Source organism: Dermacentor variabilis, chromosome 4, assembly GCF_050947875.1.
Source record: "Dermacentor variabilis isolate Ectoservices chromosome 4, ASM5094787v1, whole genome shotgun sequence".
Lineage (NCBI taxonomy): Eukaryota > Metazoa > Arthropoda > Arachnida > Ixodida > Ixodidae > Dermacentor > Dermacentor variabilis.
In genome coordinates, this window is record NC_134571.1 from 5123736 (window position 1) to 5150000 (window position 26265).

Genomic DNA, 26265 nt, shown 5'->3' on the forward strand with positions numbered 1-26265 from the left:
CAAGAATATGAGGCCATTATAACACTAAGGGAAACAGACTGGCTCATCACAATGAATTTTCAAATATTGTAACTGATCTAGAACACCTTGCACGGCTGCTGCAATTAGGAAAGAAAAATGTAGCATTGTCTTAAAAAGACAGCTTTTTTGTTTGTTCACTCTGCTATGCCACTGTACAAATTATTACTATTACTTTTTTTTCTTTTGGAACAGAAAGTCACCATATGCCTGGAGGTTTTAGATAACCTTCTTGGTGTGCTCCCGATATATGAACAGTTCGAAAACATTAACACTGTTGCTTGGTTTATTGCCCAAGTAGACCGGCACGGAACGACTGACTAAGGAAGCAGGCATGTGAATATGCACACCCTGTAACCAATCAACCCCTATATCAATCAATTTTGTACAATTAGACCTCCATATATTGAACTTTAATGTAACAAACCGTTTTACTTTGCAGAACTTATTTGGTGTGCATACAGAAATCTTCAATTTATTGTATTCTGTTTATCTGCAATTTCAATTTACTGAAATTATAAATTCTTCTAAAATTTAAATGAGGATATGTATTGCATTTGAACTGTAAATTCTATGGACGTACAAGCGCTTTTCGGGAGTAAAGCTTCACGATTTCCTTCCCAAGTTCCTTCCCAAATTCTGCAGCAAAGTTATAAAACGACCACAGGTGACAAGCAGCTGAATGCGAGGTATCTGGTACAGACCGACGGGGGAAAACTTACAAATCACAATAGCACACATTCAGGCGAGTATGTAAACCGGCGAACTAAGCAGGGAACAAAAACACAGCACTGCTTTCATAGGTCCCGAATGATCAGAGTTTCGTCAGAGTTGGTGCAAGCACGCATCCGCAGATAAAACGGCTCCCACCGTGCATTGCCCAATACTTTGAGAGCTGACGCCTACACAACCACCGTGGTAGGTTATAGCACTTGTTTCTGCTCTGATCGTATAGTCACTGGTAGTGTTCGAATGATGTCGCGACAACGCAAGTACTTGCAATAGAGGCGACGACCTTCCACAACTCCAGAACATCACAAAAGACCGTTTGCACATGTACTAACCAGCCAAACAAACTAACCACGGCAGCGAATACCACTTAAATCGAAAATACAACGCAGAAACACATCGAAAAGGTTTCAGCATAGAGAAAGGTTACGCCCTGTTTCACAGACGCTCACAAGAAATTCAAGAAAGGTCCAAAGCGCACTACCGCCGCCTTTTAAAAATCCAACGGGAGCCAAGCCAAATCAGTAACAAGTTGGCTATTTGGGTGAACTCAACGCACCCGTTCGAACCACCGGGTACGCGCAACGCCGGCCGACGAAACGGTACTTGCCAAGCGCGTCTTCAAGGTGTCCTGTCTATCCGAGAACGATGCCAATCCGAAGTCACAATATACCGGCATTCCCATGCATACCACAGCGCAGCAGCGCCAGATTTCCCTCTAAGTAATGTAGTGAGAAACTCTATGCAGCCGCCCATAGAGTTTCTCATAGAGTTTCCTATGAGTTTCTCACTATAACTCTATGCACTATAACTCTATGCAGCCGCCGATGGTGATGTCGCTGTCTATTTGAACCAGAAGTAGTTCTTTTGTACAATAAGCAGTCGTAATTGCCGAATTATAATATAGCTAAAATAAAACGTATTTAAAAAGTTCTTAGAACCTAATTCAACGCATAAACTGTAAAATTTTAGCGTGTTTTTATTATGTCTTTAAAAATATAACTTACTAAAATAAAATGACACACAAACAGGATAGATGCTGCAAATAAATTTTAACTGCATGATAAAACATGGTTTTATTCTAAATCTACAAAAATATAATTTGTTAAAAATTTAGTAAGCCTAGTTAGTCCTCGCAATGCGCCATCCCACTGCGCTGCGGACCTTTTCCCTCGAAGAAGGCTTAAGGAACATGGCGTTGTGAATCTCGGCGTGCGTCGCGCCGAATGAATTGAAATCCGTGATTAATTAAAAACTGCTTGCTTTCCGGGTTAATTTACGAATCAAGGACGAACAGGCACTGCTTAGGACGTCGAAACCTTCATCGACTAAAACACAGGTGAGTATTGTAGGCCTAAATTTAGGCCAAAGCATATGTAAGCCTAAAAGATATTTTTCCGACCGCCGTTGTAGAGGCGCCATTTTGCTAGTCGACTAGCGCAGCCAGTCAGTGCTTGTGCCCGTGCCGTTGCCGACAACCGTGACGATTTTGATATTCCTTTAATGATTGGAACTCCTGCGTGAAATGTTTTAGGGCAGACGTGCGTTAATTCAGCTGTAGTGGAACTGGTAACCAGCGGTGCCCGCTCGACTGACGTTCTGCATGCTTGCCTTGTACGCCGCCGCTGCTTCTCAGCAGCAACTTCACCTGAGGAAAACGAAATACATAAAGCGAAAATAAATCGGAGAGAGTGCATTTGGTCGATGGGTATATGTCGTTGCCTTTTAGCGATAAAAAAAAGGGGGGGGGCATGAAAAATTGTAATAATGGTGAGAGAGGGAAGCTTGTCTGTGAGATTGTTTCGCAACTTTTCTTCCGGGTTTTTTCTTTTTTTTTTTTTTTTTTTTTTTTTTTGGCGGCGTCACAGTTTACTCATGGTTTACTGTTGGTGACTGCGCTGGCGCTTGTTTTCTGTTCGCTTGCTGCCTCGCTGGCGTTCGCTCGCGCAGGGCCGGCTGGGGGCATTTTTGCGCCCCGCGTGCACGATGCGTTTCGCAGTGCGCCTCGCACTCTCTCGTCGTCGCAGGCGAAGCAATGCGCGCGGCAAGGGCGTTTGCCCAGTCGGCTCCATAATGTTTTGGACAAGGTTTGTGCCTTAGCGAGTGCCGAGTACGAGGGCTATGCCGGCGAGCACGTTGGGCCGTCGTCGCGTGTTCTCGGCGTCGTGGCGCCGGGAGTGGAAGAAGCGTGGCGGTTGGTTCCTGCATGTTTTTTTTTATTTTATTTATTTATTTACGTGCTTGCCTCGCGAGCTTCTAGAGCCGATGCACATGCTGAACATTATTTTTTTCGCTAGATATGAAGATAAAAGAAACTTCGCTGTTCCTGTAAGGGAGCGCCTCTTTGTGTGCTGTCAGCCGGCGTTAAGCGAAATTAAGAGTGCCTTTACCTGATCTGTTCCGCGCGGCCTGCACACAGCGGTAGAAAGTTTCGATGAATAATTGCACCTGCATGTGACCACGCTTTCATGTCGATCTGGTTATGACTCGCAAGTTACGAGTCTCGCTTGTTTCCAAGATCACCGTTAACTTGGTAGCCGGGGAAGCGCGTTGCAGCATGATATGCCGTCGTTGATTGGAGTTCGCGCTGGTTCTGTCGACACGGTGAAATCCTGGCGGCCGCATTGGGGCGGAATGCAACAACGCGCTCGCCTAAGTACGTGCACTGAGCGCACGTTAAAGAAGCCCAGGTGGTCAAAATTAATACTCCCGCCACCGATCGTGGTTTTGATACGTGAACAGTGGCGTAGCAACGGGGGTGTGGGGGGGGGGGGTGACATATACGTCTGAAGACACCCCTCTTTCCGCCGGCTACACGGGGGGAGGGGAGGGGGGTGACAGAAGACCTATGAGTCCCCGGTGCCAGACGACCTAGCCACGCCACTGTACGTGAAACATTTGAAATTGGACAAGTAGAATAGACTGGTGGCTATCTTTATTTAGGCGTCATGAAAATTAATTAATGCTGGGAAGGATGCATACATGTAACTTGGTGATTAAACTATGCTACCTAGATGACGCATCATACGTTGACATTTCAGTGCACTGGTTAATGTTTGTGTGAAGGGATGCCATAACGAGTTTTGATGCTGTCCCAGTGCATGGAAGCCTAAAGCAGCCTGACTGACGTTTGCCAAGATGATGGAGGCAGCGACCCACTTCGTGGAAGTGGTGCCTGAGGACATGCAGACCCTGGGCACCGAGGAGGAGATGCTGCCTCCTGTGTCGGCGTCGGTTGTCTCATCATCCTCTATTATCAATATGAACACCCTTATCTACTCACAGGTGACTACAGGTCTTCACTAGTTCTGGGCTCACTTCAGTGGCAAAACATTATTATTTTGCAGGGAATTGTTGCTTTTCAGCGGTCACTTCAAATTGGCCGTAGTGTTATTCAAGCACATGCCAGTGGTCGCTATTGTGAAATATCGGCACATTGTGGTGAGTTTCAAAATTGAAGGGGGTGCAAAAGAAGCTCACGCTTGTTGCTCGTAACAATGGACACCATATCAGCATTGAAATGTACGCAACACCATTGCAGTGAGGTCACATATTTGTCATGTTTGTCTCTGTGATCTCATTGGTAAAATGCAAAGCCCTGCTAGAGCACACACACACTGACACTACACCAGTCATGCTTGCAACCATGACGCACCGCATTTATGGAAGGTAGGTCAGCTCTTGATTGCACTGGAGCTCTTATAGGTTCAGTTAATTTTTAGTTATGCTTAGCCATATATTTTCTGGCCCGCAACCATTTAATGTGCTGCAGACATGATCACAATATTCTTATCAAACTATCGTGGCATGTGCCGCAATGCCTGTGACTGTCTTGTTTTGCACAGGCTGAACACAGTGGTAATACTACATGACTGGTTGCTATGATGGCATTTGTGCAGACAAAGTGTGAAACGTGAGCTTGCATGGCCAATGGTGAAGAAAGATAGTTAACACAACAGTCTTAGTATATTGTTCATGTGCATTGGTGGGAATGCTGCACCAATCTGCGCCGCCTGTAAATTGTCGCTCCATTGTGCACCAGGACGTAGTTTCAGTGGGGTGAAAATTGGGAAGCTACCACACAATACAATGCAAACTGTGGTGCATTTATAGCCACATTCGTTCAGGGCGTTTCAGCCAACGAGACTGCCGTCGTGACTACAATGAGTTGGGTGGCCATGCTGGCTTTGCAACGGCACGATCAATGCAGTAACTTTGCACCATTGCGCATGATGCGCAATGGTGCTCCGTACATAGAGAAAAAGGTTACTGTCCATCGTAGTTATTCGTGTCGCTTGCTTGCAGCTGTATTAGATGCACCATATTAGTTTGTTTAAAGAAAATTTGAGGTGTGCAATTTAGCATAGGTCATTATAACCACATGCACAGTGATTGGCTATTAGATTGAAGTTCATGCTCTTTGTGAGCCATGTTTCTGGCATTATGTGTGCCTTTGGTAAAGCTCGTGGCAAAAACGTTAGATGTGAACGAGCAAGTGGGCCTAGCCCTGTATGCTTCGTCCTGCACATCAGTGGTGTAATGGAGAACATGATGTGCTCGCACAGCTGATTATCATTCATGAAACATAAATTAGGCAGCTTCAGCAGCTTTTGGCTCAGTCATGCCGCACTGCACTTTTTCTGACAGCTGAAACGCAGAGGTGAAGGTCGAGGTAAGACAGGAAGACGGGAAACAAAATAATCAGCTCGGGAACTGACTCAGATAAGTTTTCAGAAAGGCACTGTGTCAGTCGCAAGCAGTAGTGCCGAAGAAGGTTCCAGTATCCATTGCATGTGGGGGATGGGGAGCAGGCAGTGAAGTAGCACCTCCATAATGGCACACCTGCTGATTATGGAAACTCTGCATTGCTTACAGATTAGCCTGCCTTAGCACCGCTCATAGGTGATTTACTGGGTGCACCAGGTGGGTTTTGGCAAAGTCAGCCACGACATGCACTCATGGGGTCTCGCATGCTCTCTTGACAAGCAAGTAATGGAGGCGTAAGGGCAATGCCCACAGAGGTTGTAGGCTGCAAATTCGGTACGTGTTAGCACTTTAGAAGGTGGCGCACGCACACGCTAGACACAAATAAAATCTGACAGTAGTGCATTTCTGTTGCAAAGCTGCCAGAGCGAAGTTCTGAATCACCAAAGAAATTGGAACTAGATTTTACAATGCAAACTGATAGACAACCAACAAAGGTTCTGAAGCAAGCACACTCAACATTGGCCGCTTTGGCCCGTTAGATTTTGTGAATAAAGCAAAAAAGCAAACATATTGCACCCATGTTTTGCCTGACATAAGTGGACTCCCATCCAGAAATTTTTCAAAAATTGGAACCAGAGCTTTCTTTATTTTATTTCTCAAAAGTGAGCTTTTCTTTAGAAAGGCTTGTTTATTTAACTGTGTTTCTCTTCGCTTGCATTTCACCTAGGAAAATAATATTTTGTATAAATGCTGCAAAGAGAATGTCCTGTTTGTCTATTTTTTCAAGTTTCTGTGTGAAATGGAAAACTTTCCAAGATGCATCAAAGTTACAAAATTTTTCTGATTTGGGCCATGTTTGAAACTTTACTCTCCTTTTTTGTTTTGTTTGTGGACAGCATAAAAAAGTGCATGGAACTAATTCACTGTGAAGCGTATTAAAATGAGCAGAAAAGTTTTTTGACACAACGCTTTTAGTTTTCATTTAATTCGGCCATGAAATGAGAAAATATTGTAGTAAGCAATAGGAGGATGCTCGCGCCGGGACCTTCAAATACTTTTTTGGCTAACATGTATACAACTTCGCTCAAATTTAACATTAGGGAGTATCATAATTGTTGGTGAATTATTTTTTATGGTACCCGTTTTTTAGTGCAATGGAAAGCGTACTGGTTTGAGTGTCCAATCATAGAATGGTGAAGCGGAAAATGCTGTGTGACACATTTATCAGAATTTTCCAATCAGCATTGAGGATGCAGTCGTGCTCAAGAAACATGCTGGAAAGTTATAAGTGAGCACGATAGCGATTATGTGCCGGCATTGATGGGAAACAGACAAGAAGTATTGCTTTATCTGTAAGAAAGTGATATTTTGTTTATCAAGCTGATGTTCCTGCGATTCATGTTCTACGAAGTGTAGAATTAGATTTACAATAATATATAGTGTCCGAATCTACGCCCCATTGACGGCTTGCTCCAAGTAACACTAACTGGTCTCGAAGGCCATGCTTTTGTTGGGTGCATGCGCCAGGCTTCTTTTTTAGCCAAGCCAAGGTAAGTGGTAGAATATTCCACTACTGCTATAGGGTGTCCAAAACCTGATGTTTGTGATTGCTTCCGCCACATTCAGCTAGCAAAAGCATAACCTTTAACATCCACATTTAAAACCCAGAGGGCGCCACCCTATAGGCATGAAATTGGGCACCACCTATTATTGCAGTGCTGACACCCATTCACAGCACAATTCGTTGATGGCATTTTGCATCTCACAGAGACCACGGAACTCTGGGTACTAACTCGCTAACTTACACATGTACAACAGCGCTGTACATGATGCATTGAACAGCTCTGCCCACTCTGCTGCTCCACGCTGCTCCACTTGTTACCATGAAGGCAGTGTGGCTCATTCGTGTGCACTTTTTTTTTGCTTTGTAATACGTGTCAGATAAAGTGCAAAAGCCTGATAATATATATGAACTGCAGTTTTAAGTAATAAGTATGCTGTACTTAATAACAGCCGACTTATGTACAATAATCTTGTATACCCCAGCAGAAGTGCCAGGACTTCACTGTCAGGCCACACCACTTACTGGTTCTTGTGATTTTTTTTTCTGCCGATTTAAAGTTATAATTCCTACTTAAATCAAACAACACGCCGGATTCTACCACCATAAATCATGGTCATTTCATTTCCATCAGTGCACAACACATCCTGGTCAGTTGTCGGGTCACTTTACGCATTTTTCAATACGGGGGTTAGTATGCTGACCTCGCATAAAAGGCACTGCAAAGCAGCTATGACTGTCTTTTAAAAATTTGGCCAATCTCATCAACTCTGTGTTGACCAACATGTAACACAGCAAACAGCTCTCTTGTAAGGACACTGTGATAAACCAAGCATATTCTTTTTTTTTTTTCTTTCTTTCTTTGTGTTCATTGACTGAGTAGATGATGCCACCAAAGATGCTAAGAGTAGCAAGCACACACATGTGGTGGCACTGGGCATCTGTGAAATTTCCTGTGATGTTAGTGTCAGTTGATTGCGAGGTTTTCATCAGACTATGGCATGAACACTGGGTGCCACATTGCTGCTTTTAGTGCTTCACTTAAACTGATGGCACACTTGGAGAAGTCTCACTTCCAATTCCAGTAGTGATGCCATTTCTCTAATGTTTCCTTTTCTCATTTTTCTTTTTTGCTACCATTGTCTGGACAACCCATTGATGGCCAGTTTTGTGATGAAACATAAATGTTCTGGAGTGCCCACAGCTGCTTGGCGAATACAGCTCTTGGCTCCAAAGTGAGGCATCGTAATGAGATGACCATAGCACACCATTGTGGGCTTGTTTGAAGCTCATTACTGACTGGTTGGATGAAAGGCAAGCCTTTAACAGACGCCATGACTCTGAGCATTCTGGTGTAAAACATTGGGTCCTATATGGTTGCATCTCTGAACCTCGCACAAGTTATTTTATTTCTGGTGTCAGAAAGGCTCAAAGATTGAGTGTTGCTGACTGTACGGATATTTTTCACATTGAGACAAAATTGCACTTGAAAAGGCTGGTTATCATTTCCGTCAGTGCATGGTGATTGTCAAAGTAATGGAAAGAAATTAAGCTTCATTTCATTTTACCTTAGCAGATGACTGTGAATATTGGCATGGTGCATAATTGATACTTAATAAAAATAGTTCGCTGTTGTTTGGCTTATCTTATTGGTATTGGTATAGTCAATATATTGATCTGCTGAGCATGCCGTTCTATCAAGATAATGGAGTGTGTGGTTGCAAGAGAAAAAGGTTTTAAATGGAGCATTAGCACAGTTTTCATTTGCCCAGTTCCTAAAAGTTGAATCCCAATTGCATTCTAGGGTCCTGATGGGATTATCATGGAGGGTGATGAAATAGGACCTGATATCGTGGGTGAGATCGTGACTGATGACAGCCCCGACATGAAAGTGCTGCCCACCAACCAAGTTATTCACATGGACTTGGCCCGAGAAAAGCACCAGGTGAGCAGTCCACTGTGCATGGCTGTACATAACTGTGGTCAAGTTGCAACACTAGACCCGTGGCTGACAGAACATATTTTAGGGATATGCCTCTTGATTCAGCAAAAATCATTTGATCAGCACGTGCATGGTGCTCTATACTAGCGGACAACTTTTCTTGGCTATGAAGCGAAGGCTACGAAAATTAAGCGCGCCTCTTTCATCGCTGCTGGAAGTAGTCCCGCAGTTTTCTTCACATTTTTGTACATGAGAAATAGAAAACAATATTTGTTTTGTTTTTTACAGCACCTAGTTTGAAACGATACACCACATTCACCAGTCAGCTATTGGCATTTTATTTATTTTTAGTTAGCTTTTACGAGTTTTTGCACACCCGAAACCATCGCACGTTTTTCACATTCATCAAGTGCAAAATGGCGTCCGTGTCTTCTGGCAAGCGTTTGTCGCTTGCTGTACCGCCAGTCAACTCCCTGAGAGGCCGTTGACTAACTTCAGCAACAAAAGAGTGTTGAAGCACACACACAAAAAAAAGTGTTTGCAGTGTCTGCGCAGAAACCAAGCGAACTCAGCTGGACATCGCAACCTTTGGCATGTACCAAAGAGTGAGCGAGCGAGCTGACTGCTGCGTCGGCTCTACCGATGCCAGTGGTGCTTGCGCGTCCATGTCCTAACTGATGCCATACAGTTGCTTTAGAGCTCCAACGGAGGCTCTGAGGTGCGCTGTTGAAAACTTTGTAAATATTGGATGAGAATAGACATTGATTCACGGCTAGTTAATTGTATCTGCCTTCACTAAAGAAGTCAGTTGTGCGAGGTTGGTGAAACCGAAACCGGTGCCGAGCGTGCCGTGACTACATTGCGTACAGGCGTCGTGAATGACAAATCTGTGCGTTTCCGTATCTGCAGCTCGGAGTAAAAACACACTCGGAATATATAGAAAACTACAGACTCGGACCTTTCTGCACTTGGGACTGTGGCACGCAATGTGGCCAACCATGTATACCGGTCAATGTACCTGGTGCGGGGGGCTGCCGTCTGTTCCCCACGTTATGTGGAAATGTACATATAGGTCACCAAACATAAACTCGCCCATGATACTGACCTCACTCAGGGAGCCCGTCCTCGCTCAAGCTGCCTTGGAGGCCCAGAAGGGCCTTTTAGACCAGGCTGAGCCTACAGCAAGGGCCACTGGAGTCCTGGACTAGGGACCCACCCTTCCCCCTGCCTTATCTTTCCTAAGTATTAAATAAAGTTTTTCAATCAATCAATCAATCCACCCCCGTAGCTTTCACTTCATAGCCAAGAAAAGTTGTCCGCGAGTACAGTCTAGCCTGGTTATAACAAAGTCGGCAGGAATCGGGAATCGCTTTGCTATATCCGCTATTTCATAATATGTGGACTATGAAAAAAAAATGCAAACATGGGCATACCGATTTATTGCCGCTGAAAGAAGTGGTCCAGCGTCCCCTGAACACGTTTCGCAAGTGCAGACTTCAGGATTGCGGCTTCCATACCACCAAACTGCGAACCAAAGATCTGGTCGAACTCCGGACTCCCGAGGTACATCCGTAGTGTGTCAACAGCTGCGATGGCCGCTGTGGAGGTGACCGCCTTAGGGGCACAACTAGCATCGTCGCATTCGCTGTCGGAGGCGCTGTCCGCCAAGGTCTCTTCCATGACACTCCCAGCAACTTCTTCACTCGTGAAGTCCTCGGTGGCAGCAAGGTCTTCGTCGGCGAAAACGAAGTCCATGTGGCTTAGACACGCAGGCACAAGGTTCAAGTCGCTAGCGGAATCTCAAAGCTGCTCCAAGCAGGCCGTCGCGGCGGCAGCATCAGCGGTTGCAGCGACGTCAATCGCGGTAGCTTCGTCCCCAGCAGGCGCCCCCTCCGCGTTGCTGCTTCAGGAGAAGCCGGCTTTCTCGAAGCAGTGGGCGATGGTCAGGTGCTTCACATCCCTCCAGGAAAATCGCCTTTACCAAAGGCACCTTCATGCCGGCCACGTTGTCGGCAGTGTGAACATCAATCAGGAGGCGCTCGATCACTCGGCGCCGGTAGTGGACCTTAAAGTTGGCAATAACCCCCTGGTCCATGGGCTGCAGCTTGGCGGTAGTGTTTGGGGGCAGGAACAAAACCTCTACAGCACTCAAGTGTGCGCTGACGTGATGCGCACTGCAGTTGTCAAGCAACGTCAGCACCTTGCACTTCTTTTGGACCATCTCCTTGTCGAAGTCGGCGAGCCACTTGCCAAAAATGTCTCGCGTCATCCATGCCTTCTTATTGTTCTCATACGTCACTGACATAGACAGCACCTTGGCGAAACCGCGTGGCTTCTTGGCCTTTCCAATGACCAACAGGTCTCGCTTGTCCGAATCATCCATGTTCGCGCAGATTAGCAGGGTGACACTGTTTTTGCTCTTTTCCTCCCACGCCTTTGTCTGTCTTGGCCGCGAGAGTGTTTGATGGCAGCAGTTGGAAAAATAGTCCACTTTCATCTGCATTGTAGATGTCCTTATCGGAATACGCAAGGATACGATCGCGGTGCTTGGCCATCCACTGCTGGAGCGATCCCTGGTCAACGGACGCAGCCTCCCCGACGATGTTTTTACATGTGATGTTGTGCCTGTCCTTGAATCTCTGGAGCCATTTATTTCCTGGCTGGAAGTCTCCATGGCCAAGAGCGAAGCCCAAGTCCTTGGCCTTCGCCAGAATGATGGGTCCACTGAGCGGGATGTTCTTCGATCGCGCGTCCACGAACCACTTGTAAAGTGCGGCTTCTACGTCGCCGTAAGTGGTGCATCGGATCCTCTTTCGGTCCCTGCTGCCAACGTCGGCATCGAGAACGGCGTCGATCTTGCTACCATTCTTGATTATTGTTGAAAGCGTGGACTGTGCAATGTCAAACTTCCGTGTGATAGCACTCTTCTTGACGTTTCGACGCACTTCATCCAAAATGGCGCGCTTCTTCTTCAATGACAGCACCTTTCTCTTCCCCGTCGAAGTGCTGGGGCTCGCGAGGCTCGACATTGCAGAGAAATGAAGTCAGTTCCGAGAAAGGGGACAGCTAAGTAGGTCCACTGAGGCGAAGCGGCCACAAAATATAAGAAGCGGAACAAGACAGGAAACCGTGATGGCATCAATGCAGGCAGAAAACAAGTGACAATGGCGTCACGCGCGATCTCAGTAGCGTTGCCGTGCTCCCAACCTGGAACAGTGCGACACTGCGCTCAGTTGTCCGTTCATCAGCTAGATCAAGTCGAATAACTCTGTCTTAATAAACAGCATACAACGATCCGCGAAAACGATGAAAATGAGCCGCGCTTCCAACATGCACAATGCTGCCGCGCTTTCTCCCTGCCTTGCGCACCGCGGCACCGACATAAAACAAAGCGTGCGCTGCCACACCTCCTGCAGACTGCAGTCCAGCCGTGGCGCCAACTGCCCGGGAGAAATAGAGAACCGCAATTGGCCAAGACGGCCACTCTCCGTGACGTCATCAAAAAAAAAAGCATCTCTTTTCTTTTTTACATTTTTCCCCTGCGCGGCGTGCTCTACCGCTCTACGCCGTGACGCCGTTCAAGGACGGCGCAATACGAGACCGGCGTGCCATGCAATGCAGTGAAGCAACGTTTTGCTCCGCGGGAGAGCAGACGGCGCCACGAAAGGACGCTGTCAGCCGAATTTTGCTCTTATTTTCACGGAAAAAATTGCCTCAAGGACGCAAAAATGTGTTGATTGACAGATTATTTTTCGGTTGGTATTAAATCTCTTCGTTATACCTGCTGACACACTCTTATTTACTTCGTTAAAACCGGACCCAAAATGTATTGAAAATGCAAAAATGGGAATGGGAAATTGAAATCCCTTCGTTATAACCGCTATTTCGCTATAATTGGCTTCGTTATAACCGGGCTAGACTGTATAGCTCTCCCTTCAGTCCTTCAGAAAGGGTGCCCACGATTGCATTGGCACATCATGCCACTCAGTCTCAGAAGCTAGCATCAGCACAGTTTTATCATTCTCCGCAACCACATGTCACAACTACAGTCAACAACAGACTTTTCGAACATTCCTGATAATTGGGTAGTCCTCGCGGCACCGCCATATAGTGAAACCTTGTTAAATTGCAGTCAGCCGGAGCTCGGAAAAAGTACGTATTAAACGGTAGTACTGCATAACTGAAATATTGTGAGAGAGTGTGATGAAAAGGCAAAATACATGCAGTATTTATTCACTTTGCACAACAAAAGTCTGTTATTTTTGTTTGATGCCATGGTGTAGCCTAGCCCTTGTTAAACCGCAGTCGGCCAGAGCTTGGAAAAAGTATGTACTGAACGGTAGTACTGCTTAACCAAAATATCAGGAGAGAGTGTGATGAAAAGGCAAAAACATGCAGTATTTATTCACTTTGCACGACAAAAGTCTGTTATTTTCATTCGATGCCGTGGCGTCCTAGCAGCGACTACAGTGGTCTCAAACTCAAGCTGCAAGCCAGCTTTTCCGCCCAGCCCTCTTCTCGGCAAACAACCGCATAAGGCTGGCGTAACGCACAGCTTCTGGCACTGTTGGGCGTGAATCGCCTGTGCTGTTGCTTTCAGTGTTGTCTTCATCACTATCGTTAGGTCTTGCTTCGGCAATAACAAGAGCAACGATGGAGAAAAGTTGAGTCTTGTAGTCGACATCTTTTTGCAGTCGCAGCAACACTGCCAAGCAACTCCTTCACATTCCAAATACGACACACTGTAGTCGACGACAGATTCCTCTCACATGCCAGCGCCGACTTCGTGCCAAATTCAATAGCACGAACAATGTTAAGGGGTGAGGCTACCCTGAAGAGCGAACTTTTTTATTTTTTGAGGTATCCGGATGAAACTTTCAGGGTACTTTCACACCACCGAACTGCAAAGATTCATGAAGATGTGTCTATTAGTTCCAGAGTTAATGAGCTCTAACTAGGTGGTTCATGTATATGCCTGAAGAAGAGCCTGGAGAAATGCCAGGACATCGTAGGAAGCTGAAATTCACTGTGATGATTCCATGATAGATATCCCAGGGGGCTACAAAGCCCTTTTCTTTAATTTCCCCTCCAAAAAATTTTAACACAACTTTGGATTTGATGTAGCCAGTAATGACCACATTCATCAAAAATTGATTGTTATAAGTTAACTACACCAGCTTTCAACAAAAGGAAGCTTGTTACATCCTGGCAAAGTCATTCAGGAACAGAATAAAAAAGACGGCACACAAACCTGAAGAGCGGTTCTTGAGATATTGCTTTCCCCAGCACCACTACTGGCGAAAAAATCCATTGCGAGAAAACGGGCCTCAAACACGTGTTTTTATTGGAAAGCTCGTGCGGAGCTTCTAATTTGCTCTTGCAGCTCCAGGCACACTCAATGTGTCATATTCTCGACTGGCCACAGCCGACAGCACAGTTCTGCCGCTGCAAGCGTCTACCCAGTCAGCACTCGCTGCAGAAGATCGGAAGTTCGAAGCTCGTACAAGTCCCATATCGTGCTTCCATGCACCGAACATCTGCACTGTCTTGGGCTTTGTTGCCGGCATTACGTGCAGCAAAGAACTAGCGAAAAAAGAATCTAAATGATAGCACAAGGAGATGAGCAACTCGCAAGCAGGCGTCTGTTGAGGCAGACGGAGCACGGGGCAACAACGACGCGAGTGCGGCATCAAAGGGAGCAGCCGCCACCACCGCCCGCGCAGCAGCCAATGGCAGGCCGCTTTAGCCCTTGGGATTTGAGTGCACTGCTCCGGCCAATCAGCGCTCCGCATCACATGGCGGGAAAACGCTAATAGTGCCTCAACTGCGCCAACGATGCCATTTTGCAAGTATAGAGACAAAGAATTCATAGTCAAAACGACACCAAGATGGTGCGGGCAGGCCGCATGCGCCGGGAATGGTGCGTGCGCCAAGTTTGACTTAATTTCGGCATTTGCGTGTGTTGTGGGCCGTGATGGCCTCAAAAGTAGCTTTTCTTTGGGGGGTACTTTGCGGTTGAATTGGGTGCTGATAATTACAGAACAGGTAGTTTATGAGACATACAACCCAAAAATATTGTTTTTAAAATATCTACTTTTTCGCGATTTTTCGGTTTTCGAGGGCCACGTCCCCCTTTAAATTTCTCTTCTATGCTGAGCACCGATATTTGTCCGAGTTTCGGCATGACACGAGTCCTAGCTGGCACAACGCCATAATGCAGGCCACAACGCTCTCTGGCATGTGGATGGATGGATGTTATGAGCGTCCCTTTTGGAAAGGGGCAGTGGGTTGCGCCACCAAGCTCGTGTTATTTTATTGTCTAATGTCCTACCTATCTATGTTAAAAAAGAAAAAATAATCACGGTGAATTCCCACAACCAAAGTTTCTGAACCCTTATTGTGAACTTTGTTTTTGTATGCCTCCATTGTTGGTCGTTTCCCTGCTTTTCTTCCACCAATCTTCCTATCGCTTCTTACTAATCTCTATTGCGGACATGTTTACCTTCCCCTGCTCTCACTGAACCCAAGGGCTTCAAGGAGGCCAGTGATTCCTAAATCAACTGCTGGGTAGATATCTTCACATTCTAATAAAACATGCTCCATCATTTCCCTAGCTTTACTGCAGGAAGCACATGTTCCTTTTTCCTTCTTATAACTCGCTTTATAAGTGCGTGTTCTAAGGCATCCTGATCTCACTTCGAAAAGTAAAAGCTTCCCTTTGAGTTATCATAAATTGTTTCTTCCCCGATTTAGATTTTTCTTATTAAGTAGTTACTCGTAGCAGGTTTTTTTTCCATTGTCGCCACCCATGAGATTATCTCAGCCTCTCTGACTTTCTGCTTGACTTTCTTTGTTGCTGTGTTGCTCACCATACAGGCCGCATACTCGCTGGTAACCTTCCTAGATCTTTTCCTCCACTGTGAGTCAATGTTATTCCTGTACAAATACCTGAACACTCTCCCAGCCCGTTTACTTTCTTCCATATTCCTTAGTTGTTCTTCATAATTACTGTGAGCTTCCCTCACTTCAAAACTTGTCCAGCCCATATCACCCTGCACAGCTTCATTTGTAGTTTTCCCTTGAGCGCCCAATGCGAAGCATCCCACTGACATTTGGTTCGCATCGAGTCCTGATTGTACCCATGATTTCAAGCAAACAGCCGCATTTCCAAATGTGGGTTCTGGAACCATTAAACCTTTCCACATACCCCGGAGCACCTCGTACGTGTTGTGTCTGCATAGTGCTCCGTGTTTCATTATGGCCGCATTTCTCTTCCACATTGCTGTCGTTTTTTCCTGTTTCAACATATCTATTGCCTACATTTATCTATATACCAAGGTATTTATATTCTTTTACGTGAGGTATTTCCTGGCCCTGTATTGTCACTGTCAGATCACTCTTTTCATTGAATACCATAACACCTGATTTTCCAACACTCATTGTTCTGCCGGGCCGACCTGCCGCCGTGATTGCAATCACGACGTACTGCCGTGAAAACACTACATGTTAACTGATATGTACGCAATAAGCTGCTATGGTTTATATCTATACAAAATGCATTGTGTTCAGTGGCCGCTGGGTAGGGGATTTGACTTTACTATTTTTAAAATGAAACTACTGCTTAAGCGGGTACGGTTTAACAAGGTTTTACTGTGCTCCATAGAGTAGATGTATGAGGAAGTCTGAGGAAGATGTATGAGGAAATCCACAGGTCCGAGGATTGTGTGCGCAATGTGCTTGGTCACGAATTCCGAAACACTGAGTGCTGAAAGGCTTAGCCACGCCGCCGATGCTCAGTATGCTTAGCCGCAGGTCTGAGACGTCCACAAACATAGGGATAGGCCACGCTACTGCGATGTGCGCATAGCGCCCGTTTTGACACGTCGAGATTACGGCGAGTGGAGGCTTCCAGACTCGCAAAGTGCCAAGAGCTGAGCAGATAATGTGAGCACCAGACCAATGGCGGACCGCGCTGGAGTCACGTGGCGGGCGCGGCCAATCACAAACTCCTGCACGACCTTCAATCATTTGCTTTTTGTGTGCTTGTTTCTGTACAGAGCAGATAGCTGAAGGGGCAAATTTAAAGACTGAGAAATGTGCTTTCCAACGAGACCAAGATTGCGGGCGCTCGGTCGCGCCGTTCCAAAGATATTGTGGCTTGAAAAATGCTGTTCTTGATTTCCAGGAAATTTTTTGCCACCTTGGCTGATAAAACAATTTTTTAGAGCACTTCTACATGGTTTACAGTGATGGGATTGGGGAATCAGATAGAAAAACAGTTATGGAAACTGAAAATGTGATTTTCAAGAAAATCTTTTTTGGCCATTTCTTGCGATGCGAAAGCCGCGTCCCCCTTAAGGCTTAGAAAATGCGCACATGAGAATATTTCACAAGTCTCAAATGTTACTGCTCTTACACTAATATTTACAGTGAATTGAAATGCGTAGGTGAGCGCACTCAAGAAAACTGTGTGGTTGTGTGCCCGTCAAAAAGCAAAACATTTGACAAACTTCCGCTGACCTTCATCTTATCACCAACCAGAGGCAATTAATTCTTGCGATTCTCGAAAAAAAGAAAGGTAAGAAAGGCAACGCATGCCCAGTGGCATCATTCGTATGCGCATGCCTGTGAGCAATATAAACAAGCAAATGACAGGCGGTCGCCCTTTGAGCGATTAGTAATGAAATAGCCATCAGTTTTGCAAGCGCAAGAAGCCGAAACCACCCGCAATACAAAACCCACACTAACTGCCGCCCGTGCGCGCGCCAATGGGCAAGCTGTAGTATCTAGACGCGCCGGAGCAAAAAAACTAGCTCTAAAACAAACCATGCAAGGAAAACCGAGAGGGAGGCACGAGAAAGAAATTCCACGTATTCCCACACAGTGGCAGCACATGCCACGAAAGAAAAGTTGGGAAATCAGCGCGCTTTATAAACGTACAAGCAGCACCATAATATACGGCATCAACCATTTTGGACTCGTTCGCGGCACCGTATATTTACATCATTGACCCTGAAAGGGTTAAGTTTTCTATTAAGTTCATCTAAATAAGTGCTTATTATGTCATTCTTCCCCCATTGTAAGTCTACTTCATTTACCATTTTGAAGTAAGATAAAATACAGTCGAATCTCGATAATTCGAACTCGAAGGGACCTGGAAATTTGTTCAAATTAAAAGAAGTTCGGATTAAAAGCAGGACTTGTTCTTGAAGCATTTGTGCACCATAGCATGATGCACAAACAGTGCGAGTCGTGAAATATTGTGGTGCACAATACACGCTGGCTAATGCTCGTTTCCCTATAACGGCAGAAAATAAAACTTCAGGGAGCGGGCTAAGCTGACGCTGGGCTGGTAGAGCTGGCGGCATGGAGGTGGACATGCACAGAGACCGTCAGAGGTGAGGAAGTTGAGAGGGAGGGTGAGGGGAGCGTGGTTGCGAGGAAGGGCAGGAGGGAAGCGGAGTTGCTTTCCTGCCAGCTTGATGGATGGCGGTGATCACTTCTGCCACCGAAGCAGCGGACATGCCGAGGCCAGACTGGGCCTTCGCGGCTGCTTCCCTCTGCATGCTCGCCTGTTTTTTCCTTCGTCTGCTGAAAGATCGGTGCTGTGTTTATGTTGTTTGTCCTGCATTCTTAACATCAGTCATGTCTTATCAAGCGGATGAAGCCATTGCCACTGATCATAATCGTGTTAGTATGCTTCCTGCTGTTGCGGTGTTGCCGCTTGCGGTGTCGCCGCATTCAAAAGAATAGAGAATCAGGTATTGGGTTTCACCTTAGTGTCCTTGTATTCAGGGTCTGCTTTGTCGTACAGAATTGGATATGGCGCACTATCTCCAACAACCTTTACATCAGCACGTCTTGATTTAGACTCGTCATTGTAAAGAAACAACCGCAAACGAGACCAAACCAATCCAACCAAAACAAGCACGAGCGAGAGCTGACGTCAGCAGACAATGCTGCGAACCAAGCTGTCCGGCTGAACCATACGTGAGTACGAATAGAGCGGTAGGGCGAGTCTGCATGACACCAGTTTCCCGTGCGTACATCAATGTAGGGACTGCTCTCAGGCCGGGTGAGAGAAGCACGGTTTGCTCCGGCGAAATTAGCTCCGGCGCATATCCATGTATGCCATGTTTCTGTTACAGCGGCGGCTCCCGGAGATAGAACTAAGCACAACACACAAGCTGGGAGAACAAGGCGCGGGAAGGGACCTCGATCCCTACAGTGTTAACATGAACAGCAGCAACAAATGTGTATCACTTGTAGTTAGGAGAAGCAAAAAGCCGCGTCTTTTCAAGAAGTCAAAGCAGTTGGAGACATCCTATGCTTCTCAGAAGGTGTGCATGATGTGCTAGATCTTTCAGGGCCTGCTGCAGAAATTCAACAAGGAAGCATAGAGTGCTGGCTGTCATGTATGCCTCCTTTTGGATAACTGTACCGTTCATTGTGTAGAGGACATTGAGCAGACACACATGAAATTGAAATTCCTTTCGCTGAAATGTATGTCACTCCTATATCTGCTCGACCAGGGCAGCATCACAACGTTATAATGCGATAGCGTCAAACGTGCTGTTACGATCAGCCAACAACGCACCAATGCAGCAAGACACGTTCAGCGGGCCGAGTATTGTTTGTTGGTTCATGCTCGTCTTTACGAACCAAAGGGAAAAAGAAAATTCCTGGAAAAGGGTGTTCTAAGGCATTTTCTCGCGGCCCCCTGTAATCATCGCGGTCGTTTGACAGTTGCGGCAGCTAACTGCAGTGCCATCTCGGGAACCAAGACGTGACAACCCCTGTCTACGAGGCCCCACTTCTTTTGCTGTGTTCAATGAAACTAAGGTGCGGAAGTGGGAGTGTAAACCCTTGCCCTCAAAGGCAGGTCCTTCTACGACTTTTGGCGCTCCGATTGGACATAGGTTGGATGGCAATTTCCCTGGCCTAGGGATCTAGGGAAGACAGGGGGTCTTAAACAGACATTTTCGGTGTGTGCTTCGTTTTCAGTCATGCTAGACTGCTGAATTCAACATTCTCCACTCTTCATGTAGATATTGTAAATAAACCCAGTACTCCTCGTTCTTGATGAGAACAAGTTCCTCCCTTGAACAACGTCCTTAGTGTGGATCAGTCTGACGACGGCATGGGCCAGCTACCCCTTTGTACATGGCCGACCCCAACTCTTACAGTGCATACCACCGGTGCTTGATTGACAAGTTCCTTCTATATCTTCAGTTGAAACGTCCAACTGAAGTGGGCCTTTACTAAACATTGGAAATGCTGTCTGTCTTGGAAGGCTACATATCGACAGCTGATGGAGAATTGCTGTAGAAAAGCCAGATTTCGCAAAGCAGTTGCTGCAACATCTCCTACCAAAGATAACAGCAGTGCACAAGGCAGAAGTGCATTGCTCATGTTCAAGGGTACATAGTAGGAAGATCAGGAAGCCATCCAGGAAAACTGGCCGAGTATTACATAGGGCGTTGACCCGTACATTGACTCTAGCATCCTTGCAATGGAAGAGGTTACTGATGTGCTTGGCTGAGGAGAATCGGATGATGATAACAGCGAAACAAACACCCAAGGCCTCATCGACGTTCCCATCCCCAACACATATGTGCTTGGCGATCAACATCCTGAGGTTGTACACAAGTTTACTACCCGTGCAAGACGCCACAAAATGCCTGCATTGATTGCCAAGAAGGCGCAGAAGAAACTGACTGCTACAATGCACCTGCAAATTGTTTTCAATAAGTTCACTTGCACTTGCCAGTGGAACCACTATTATTGCAATAGCAATTATTTGGGCACTCCAGGTGAATTTTCATTGTCACTGTCTAGTGACGTTCCATATTATGTAAAATTGGCACTGGGAGGGTGTCGTAACTCCTTAATGGCAGCAACAAGAGCTCTGGCTTGTGAAGCAGACAACAGAGCGAAGCGTTTTTAAGACCTGACGTACCGGTAAATGTGTTTTCGTGTCTGCTCATTAGGAAGGTCACTGCTTGTACAAGGCAGGCCTGATGGTATCAGGTAGTATATGAAGTAGAACACGAGTGCAAATTGCGATGCAAATGCACCCCGGGATGCTAACAGAGCTTTCCGTGCCAAGCTAAGACACGGAACACTGGCAGTTATTTTCTAGATGTTAGTTTGCTGTGCACATGATTGTCACATATTTAATCATGTAAATTGGTGAAGCCGCACAAAAATTAGACAATGAACGGAGACGTACATTTTCCTTTTTTTTTTTTTTTTTTTTCTCGCACTGCTTTGCTTATTGCACATATGTCAGTGAATTTCTGTTCTCTGTCTGCTGCAATTCTTTTTTCTCTGCAGTGCATCACCGATTTTAATTAGAAACTAGCCCACTCATCAGTCTTGGATTATAATGTAAATCTACTGCAATTCTGCAATCAGCCCTCGCGATTGGTCAAAAACTTTTTTGGACCACCCCCACTTCACCTGTCTGTCACGCGACGTCACGAAAACTACGATAGCTCCCCATCTGATATAATGTGTACGCACTGATTATGCATGATTTGATCGAACAAAAGAAAAAATGGTTATTTCTGATTCAATGCCTTTTCGTCATTAGTCCTCAGCTATTGGTAAAAAGTTTTTGGGCTGCACCCACTTCGCCTGCCTGTCACGCAATGTCACAAAACCGCAAAAACTTGCCCGTGTCAAAGTGACATGTACACATTAAAGATGCATTAACTCTTTCGGGACTGCGGTCTGGATATTGTGCAAAAATACACGATGAAATTGCTCGCACTCTCAAGCGTGAAATTTTTGCGTTGGAACACGTGTCACCATCTAGTGGGGTCGTTTCGCATCTGTATCTGTTATGTGCTGTGGTAGCTCAATTGGTAGAGTATCGCACGCGAAATGCGAAGGTTGTGGGATTATTCCCCACCTGCGGCAAGCTGTTTTTTCATCCACTTTCATTTCAATAATTTATTGTTTCTTTATTTCATTTACTAAGCACAAGTAATATCCCCTATGTTTTCCTTGGTGTCAGTGTTGGCTTTTTATGATATCAGTGTAGGCAATGTTGTTCGTTTTTCAAGCAAACAAAAGTGACCTCCTATGAATGAGGAGAGTGTTTGGTCTGTTCAGACAACCCTGCAGGTGACCACCCGATGCTTGCGTCGGCGGTTAAGCAAATTTGATGCCACAAGATTGGAATAAAAACATATCGGAATAGTTTGACATTATAGGGCCCCGCTTAGCGTGACGAGAGCAGTCGGCGAGTATAAACACGTCGCTGTGTTTGCGTTAGACATCAACGCAGAACAGAGTCGTGTACCAGGAGCAACTAGAGCTGGGAAAAATATACCAAAAAAGAAATCCGCCTTCATTCCACCCTGTGAAAGTGGATATACAGCAAAGCTGGTGCGGACGTTAGACGTTGCACAAGAACCACCACCACAAGCGGCGTGCATGCACGTGTGCAAAAGTGCAGCATACATTCTCATTCTTCTAGGCCATCCGCCAAGCGTAAATGCGTGATTGAACTAAATGTTTACTTTGTCAGAAAATTCATTAAGTATGACTTGCAACCTATAGGCATGATAGGATCGGATTGTAATTCGAATATACGAGAAAACATACTTCTGCTATGCAGAAATTCAAACACAAGCCCGTTTTCCAGCTGCCTTTTCTTTTTTTTTTCGGGTGAGCACGTCGCAAAATATATGTTATGCAAAGCATTTAGCAGGTAGCTGGCTACCACAAAACTATACCAAGTGGACCAACACGTTCATGCAAATGGAGTAGTTGTGAATTGCAAGCATACATGCTTGCAATCCACAATTGCAAGCATGTGTATGTGTGACAGCAGTATGATGAGAACCACATTGTGACTATTACATGACAACAATGGTATGACTTCTAAGCAGGCTGTTAGACGCGAGCTTATGACATTGCGATTGTTGGGTTGTACATGAGAGAAACATGGATGCGACATCACCAGCAAATACGTCTCATACGATTGTATGTACACACGGCCATTTCATGTGGTGTATGTTAAAACTTGATTAACTTGGGTGATCATGAAGTTTTTACAGCGTCACAGTTTTTACGAAGCACAAACTGCAACCACGGAACTTAACGAGCACATGCCATTTAATTACCTCAATCTTTGTCTTCACGGCTCAACTAAGTCCTTCAACTCTTTGCCAATAGCTATTGAGGGGTGGAACAACTTATCGTACAACGTAGTAGTCGAATGTAACCTTCCAAGTTTCAGCTTATGCAAACAAACGGTTTCAGTCTTGATGTCTTAATGTATTTTCTTTTTTGTAACTTTGAGTGTATTGGTTGTAACTGCATTTTTTGTGTTTGGATGTCACTGTATTCTACCCATCATATCCAGCTGAATGTTTTTAATGTATATAATACCCCAACAGGGGCCTTTAAAGGTCAATAAATGATGTCGATGATGCAAGTGGGTCAGTCCACACCGATTGTTTCAAAAAGCCGACCGGCTTTGAAACGCACGCGTGCGATTGTGGTTGGGGTACTCTGCTGCCGTGCTCAACGGCAGAGGTTTGATTGCTACTTCAGTCGCACATTATTTCATTTTTCTTACCTAAGTGGGGCAAGACAGGAACCTAACTACCGCAATGTGCAAAGAATGAGCCAAATAGTTCTTTGCAGTAAAGAGTGTGAGCCACTGAGAGGAGAGTAAAGGAACGACTACAAATCGAAGTGTTTGCCTTTCATGCCTACCGAAGCCATCGCACCTGCGGAGGCAAAGCCACGAAATTCAAATGAAACACGAAGCTCCTGCATATGAGCGGCTCCTTTATTAATGTTAGAACAACTAGACAGAAGTGAAGCAGTGTCTGAAATCTAGTGCTCAGCAATTGAAATGCAAGACTCGGTACGCACGGTGCAGGTGCCTCTTTACGCCACTGGTGAGCGCTGGATAATTTCCGTGGGCCCAAATGTAGTCAGAATGCATCACAAAGGTTCTCACTTTCATCGTATACCATGATGCATTAGCTCAATGTCCCCAGCACACACAGTCAGTGCAAAAGTGACAGGCGACCATGTGCTCCAAATAACACGTTTCAATAGCTGAGTACTGATACATACCGTTGCCTATAGACTGCACATATGCAGGCTTTCCACCATTTCATCTGGTGAGGCGGTGGTGATGAAAACCAATTGAACTGAATGGCTTCACCAGCATTTGTCATGTTCCAGTAACTTCGTGCACGCAAAAACGCAACACGTTTGATCAGATTTGGTTTCATGTGACATTTCAGATGTGAAAGACAAGAAACAACATTGCTGGCGGCAACGCCTGTTGCGCCCGGCTGTCACACAGGCCATAACATTTGCGACAGTGCCGCATGAAGGTGCCACCAGTCCAAACTCATCCTGCGCCTAGCGTGATATCTTATCATGCTTTGCGCACCGTATGCTGCTGCGAGGATGAGCCCAGAAGGGTGGTGGCTTTATGTGCACAGTCCTCCCCCACACACAACAGGGGTTGCTATCTTTTGCTGGGTCTGACGCGTTCTGGAACTACATTGGTCGGGCCACCCCATGGAGAGCAGTACACCGTTAGCATCATCCCACTGTGGCAGGGCGACACTATCAGCCGTAGCGGCAAAAGCTTTTCGCATTGTACTGCCGATGTAAAGATATCGTCGACGAGACATATCTTTTGTCACTGGGTCTAAAAAGATTTTTTCTGTCATTCGGATTTGTTTTTTTCCAATTGCCCGATAATCAAAAATATTTGCTGCCCCTTCCGTAGGCAGGTCCATCAACATCTTACCTTATTTGCATATAATAAAGTCCAACAGTAAACGAAGCAAATTGCTAATTTCACTGGCTCGTTGGGCTTTTGAAGGGAGCCAGGTTATTTAGAGGTCTGCCGTATTGTGCACAAGCATGGCTGTGGGGCAGAAAGCAGCCACTCTATCAAACGGTGTACCTCTGCACTTCATGGTTCAGTTTATTGCAACAAGTGTGTAGCATAATGCATGCATCCTCTTGCAGGAGACGCTGAGTGGGCTGGAGAGCCTGGAGGGCCAAGGGTTCATGAAAGGCCACGCCCTGCACTCGCCAGTGAGCCAGATGCTGCTGCAAGAAGGCGAGGCCAACGGGGAGATCATCCTGGTGCCAAACTCGATGATCAAGCAGGAGGACATCATTGAAGGGGGTGAGGTGGTGGTGGGCCCATCACCTGACATGGCCGTCGAGGAGGCCCTGTTTGAGCCCACACTGGAAGAAGACTGCCGTGCACTGGCCCCCATTGAAGAGGTGGGCTACGAGTGCCAGGACTGTGGTGCCGTGCTCAAAAGCCGCAGTGCGTTCAAGAAGCACGCTCGCATGCACCATGGCGTGTCGCGCAAGGCGGCCCGTAACGCCAGCTATGCCAGCTCCGAGGAGAGCTCGCTGTGCCCGCTGTACTCGTGTCCGTCGTGCCCATACATGTCTCCCCGACGTGACAAGCTGGACAAACACATAATGAAGCATGTGCTGCAGGAGGGCTTCCACCCATGCGGTAAGAAGCGCCACAAGCCCGAGGCCCCCCCGCAGAGACACCGGCACAATGCCGAGGAGTACCGGTGTCCCTTCTGCCCATACACGTGCACCGTGTACAAGGCATACCGCAAGCACCAGAAGGCACACATGCTGGGCGCTGCCAAGCTGGCACCCGTCAAGCTGAGTTGTAAGATCTGTGGCAAGGACCGTTCCACCGAGGCCGACATGCAGAAGCACATGAAAAAGCACCGCAGTGGGGAAAACTTTGTGTGCGACGTGTGTGGATTTGCAAGCATTCAGCTCAAGAAGATCATCCAGCATCGACGCATGCACACGGGCGAGAAGCCGCACCTCTGCCCACACTGCAGTTACAGGTCAGCCCGGAGGGACAACCTGCGCTCACATGTGCGCCGCATGCATAAAAAGGAGAACATGTACATCGACACGTTCAACCCCAACGAGGAGGTAGTGTACGAGTGAACAGTAGCTATGTTTATTGGTGGGTGGCCACTCGGGGGGGCGGCAGCTCCAGGAGGCTGCGCAAGGCCTCGATGCCGCCGTGCAGGAGGCACACCCGTAGCTGACCACTCCGCACCAGTCCGTTGGCCGCCTGCAGGGAGCAGGCCTCGCTTGCATGCTGCCACACACACAGAGACCCTTCCTTTCCTGAGATAAAGCGCTGCTACTGAATGGCCTCTGCATTCCAACCTGCATTGCTTACAAGCCTCGGTGGGAAAGAAAACTGTGCACTCGATTAAATAAAAGGGTTGACAGTTCTTGCAGGAGAACTGAGTGTGCATGC

General features: G+C 46.3%; 2 protein-coding genes across 7 annotated transcripts in view; one reads left to right on the forward strand and one right to left on the reverse strand.

The window, feature by feature from the left end:
• The first annotated feature begins 1889 nt into the window (after positions 1 to 1889).
• LOC142578601 (uncharacterized) lies at positions 1890 to 26239 on the forward strand. Of its 3 annotated transcripts, none has more exons than XM_075687998.1 (4): positions 1890 to 2086; positions 3846 to 4032; positions 8820 to 8960; positions 24951 to 26239. In XM_075687998.1, exons 2-4 carry the CDS (start codon positions 3886 to 3888, stop codon positions 25941 to 25943), a joined length of 1281 nt encoding a protein of 426 aa, XP_075544113.1. In that variant the 5' UTR covers positions 1890 to 2086; positions 3846 to 3885; the 3' UTR covers positions 25944 to 26239. The 3 variants fall into 3 exon arrangements, with proteins under 3 accessions (XP_075544113.1, XP_075544115.1, XP_075544114.1); XM_075688000.1 differs by having other exon boundaries at positions 1892 to 2086; positions 24975 to 26239; XM_075687999.1 differs by lacking the exon at positions 1890 to 2086 and adding an exon at positions 2628 to 2941.
• LOC142578600 (TBC domain-containing protein kinase-like protein) overlaps positions 25943 to 26265 on the reverse strand; it is a 68259-nt gene continuing 67936 nt past the window's right edge. For all 4 annotated transcript variants that reach the window (XM_075687996.1, XM_075687994.1, XM_075687995.1 and 1 more), the window contains one exon: positions 25943 to 26073. In XM_075687996.1, the coding sequence (XP_075544111.1) occupies positions 25957 to 26073 (117 nt within the window). In that variant the 3' untranslated portion in view covers positions 25943 to 25956. The remainder of the gene's footprint in view (positions 26074 to 26265) is intronic.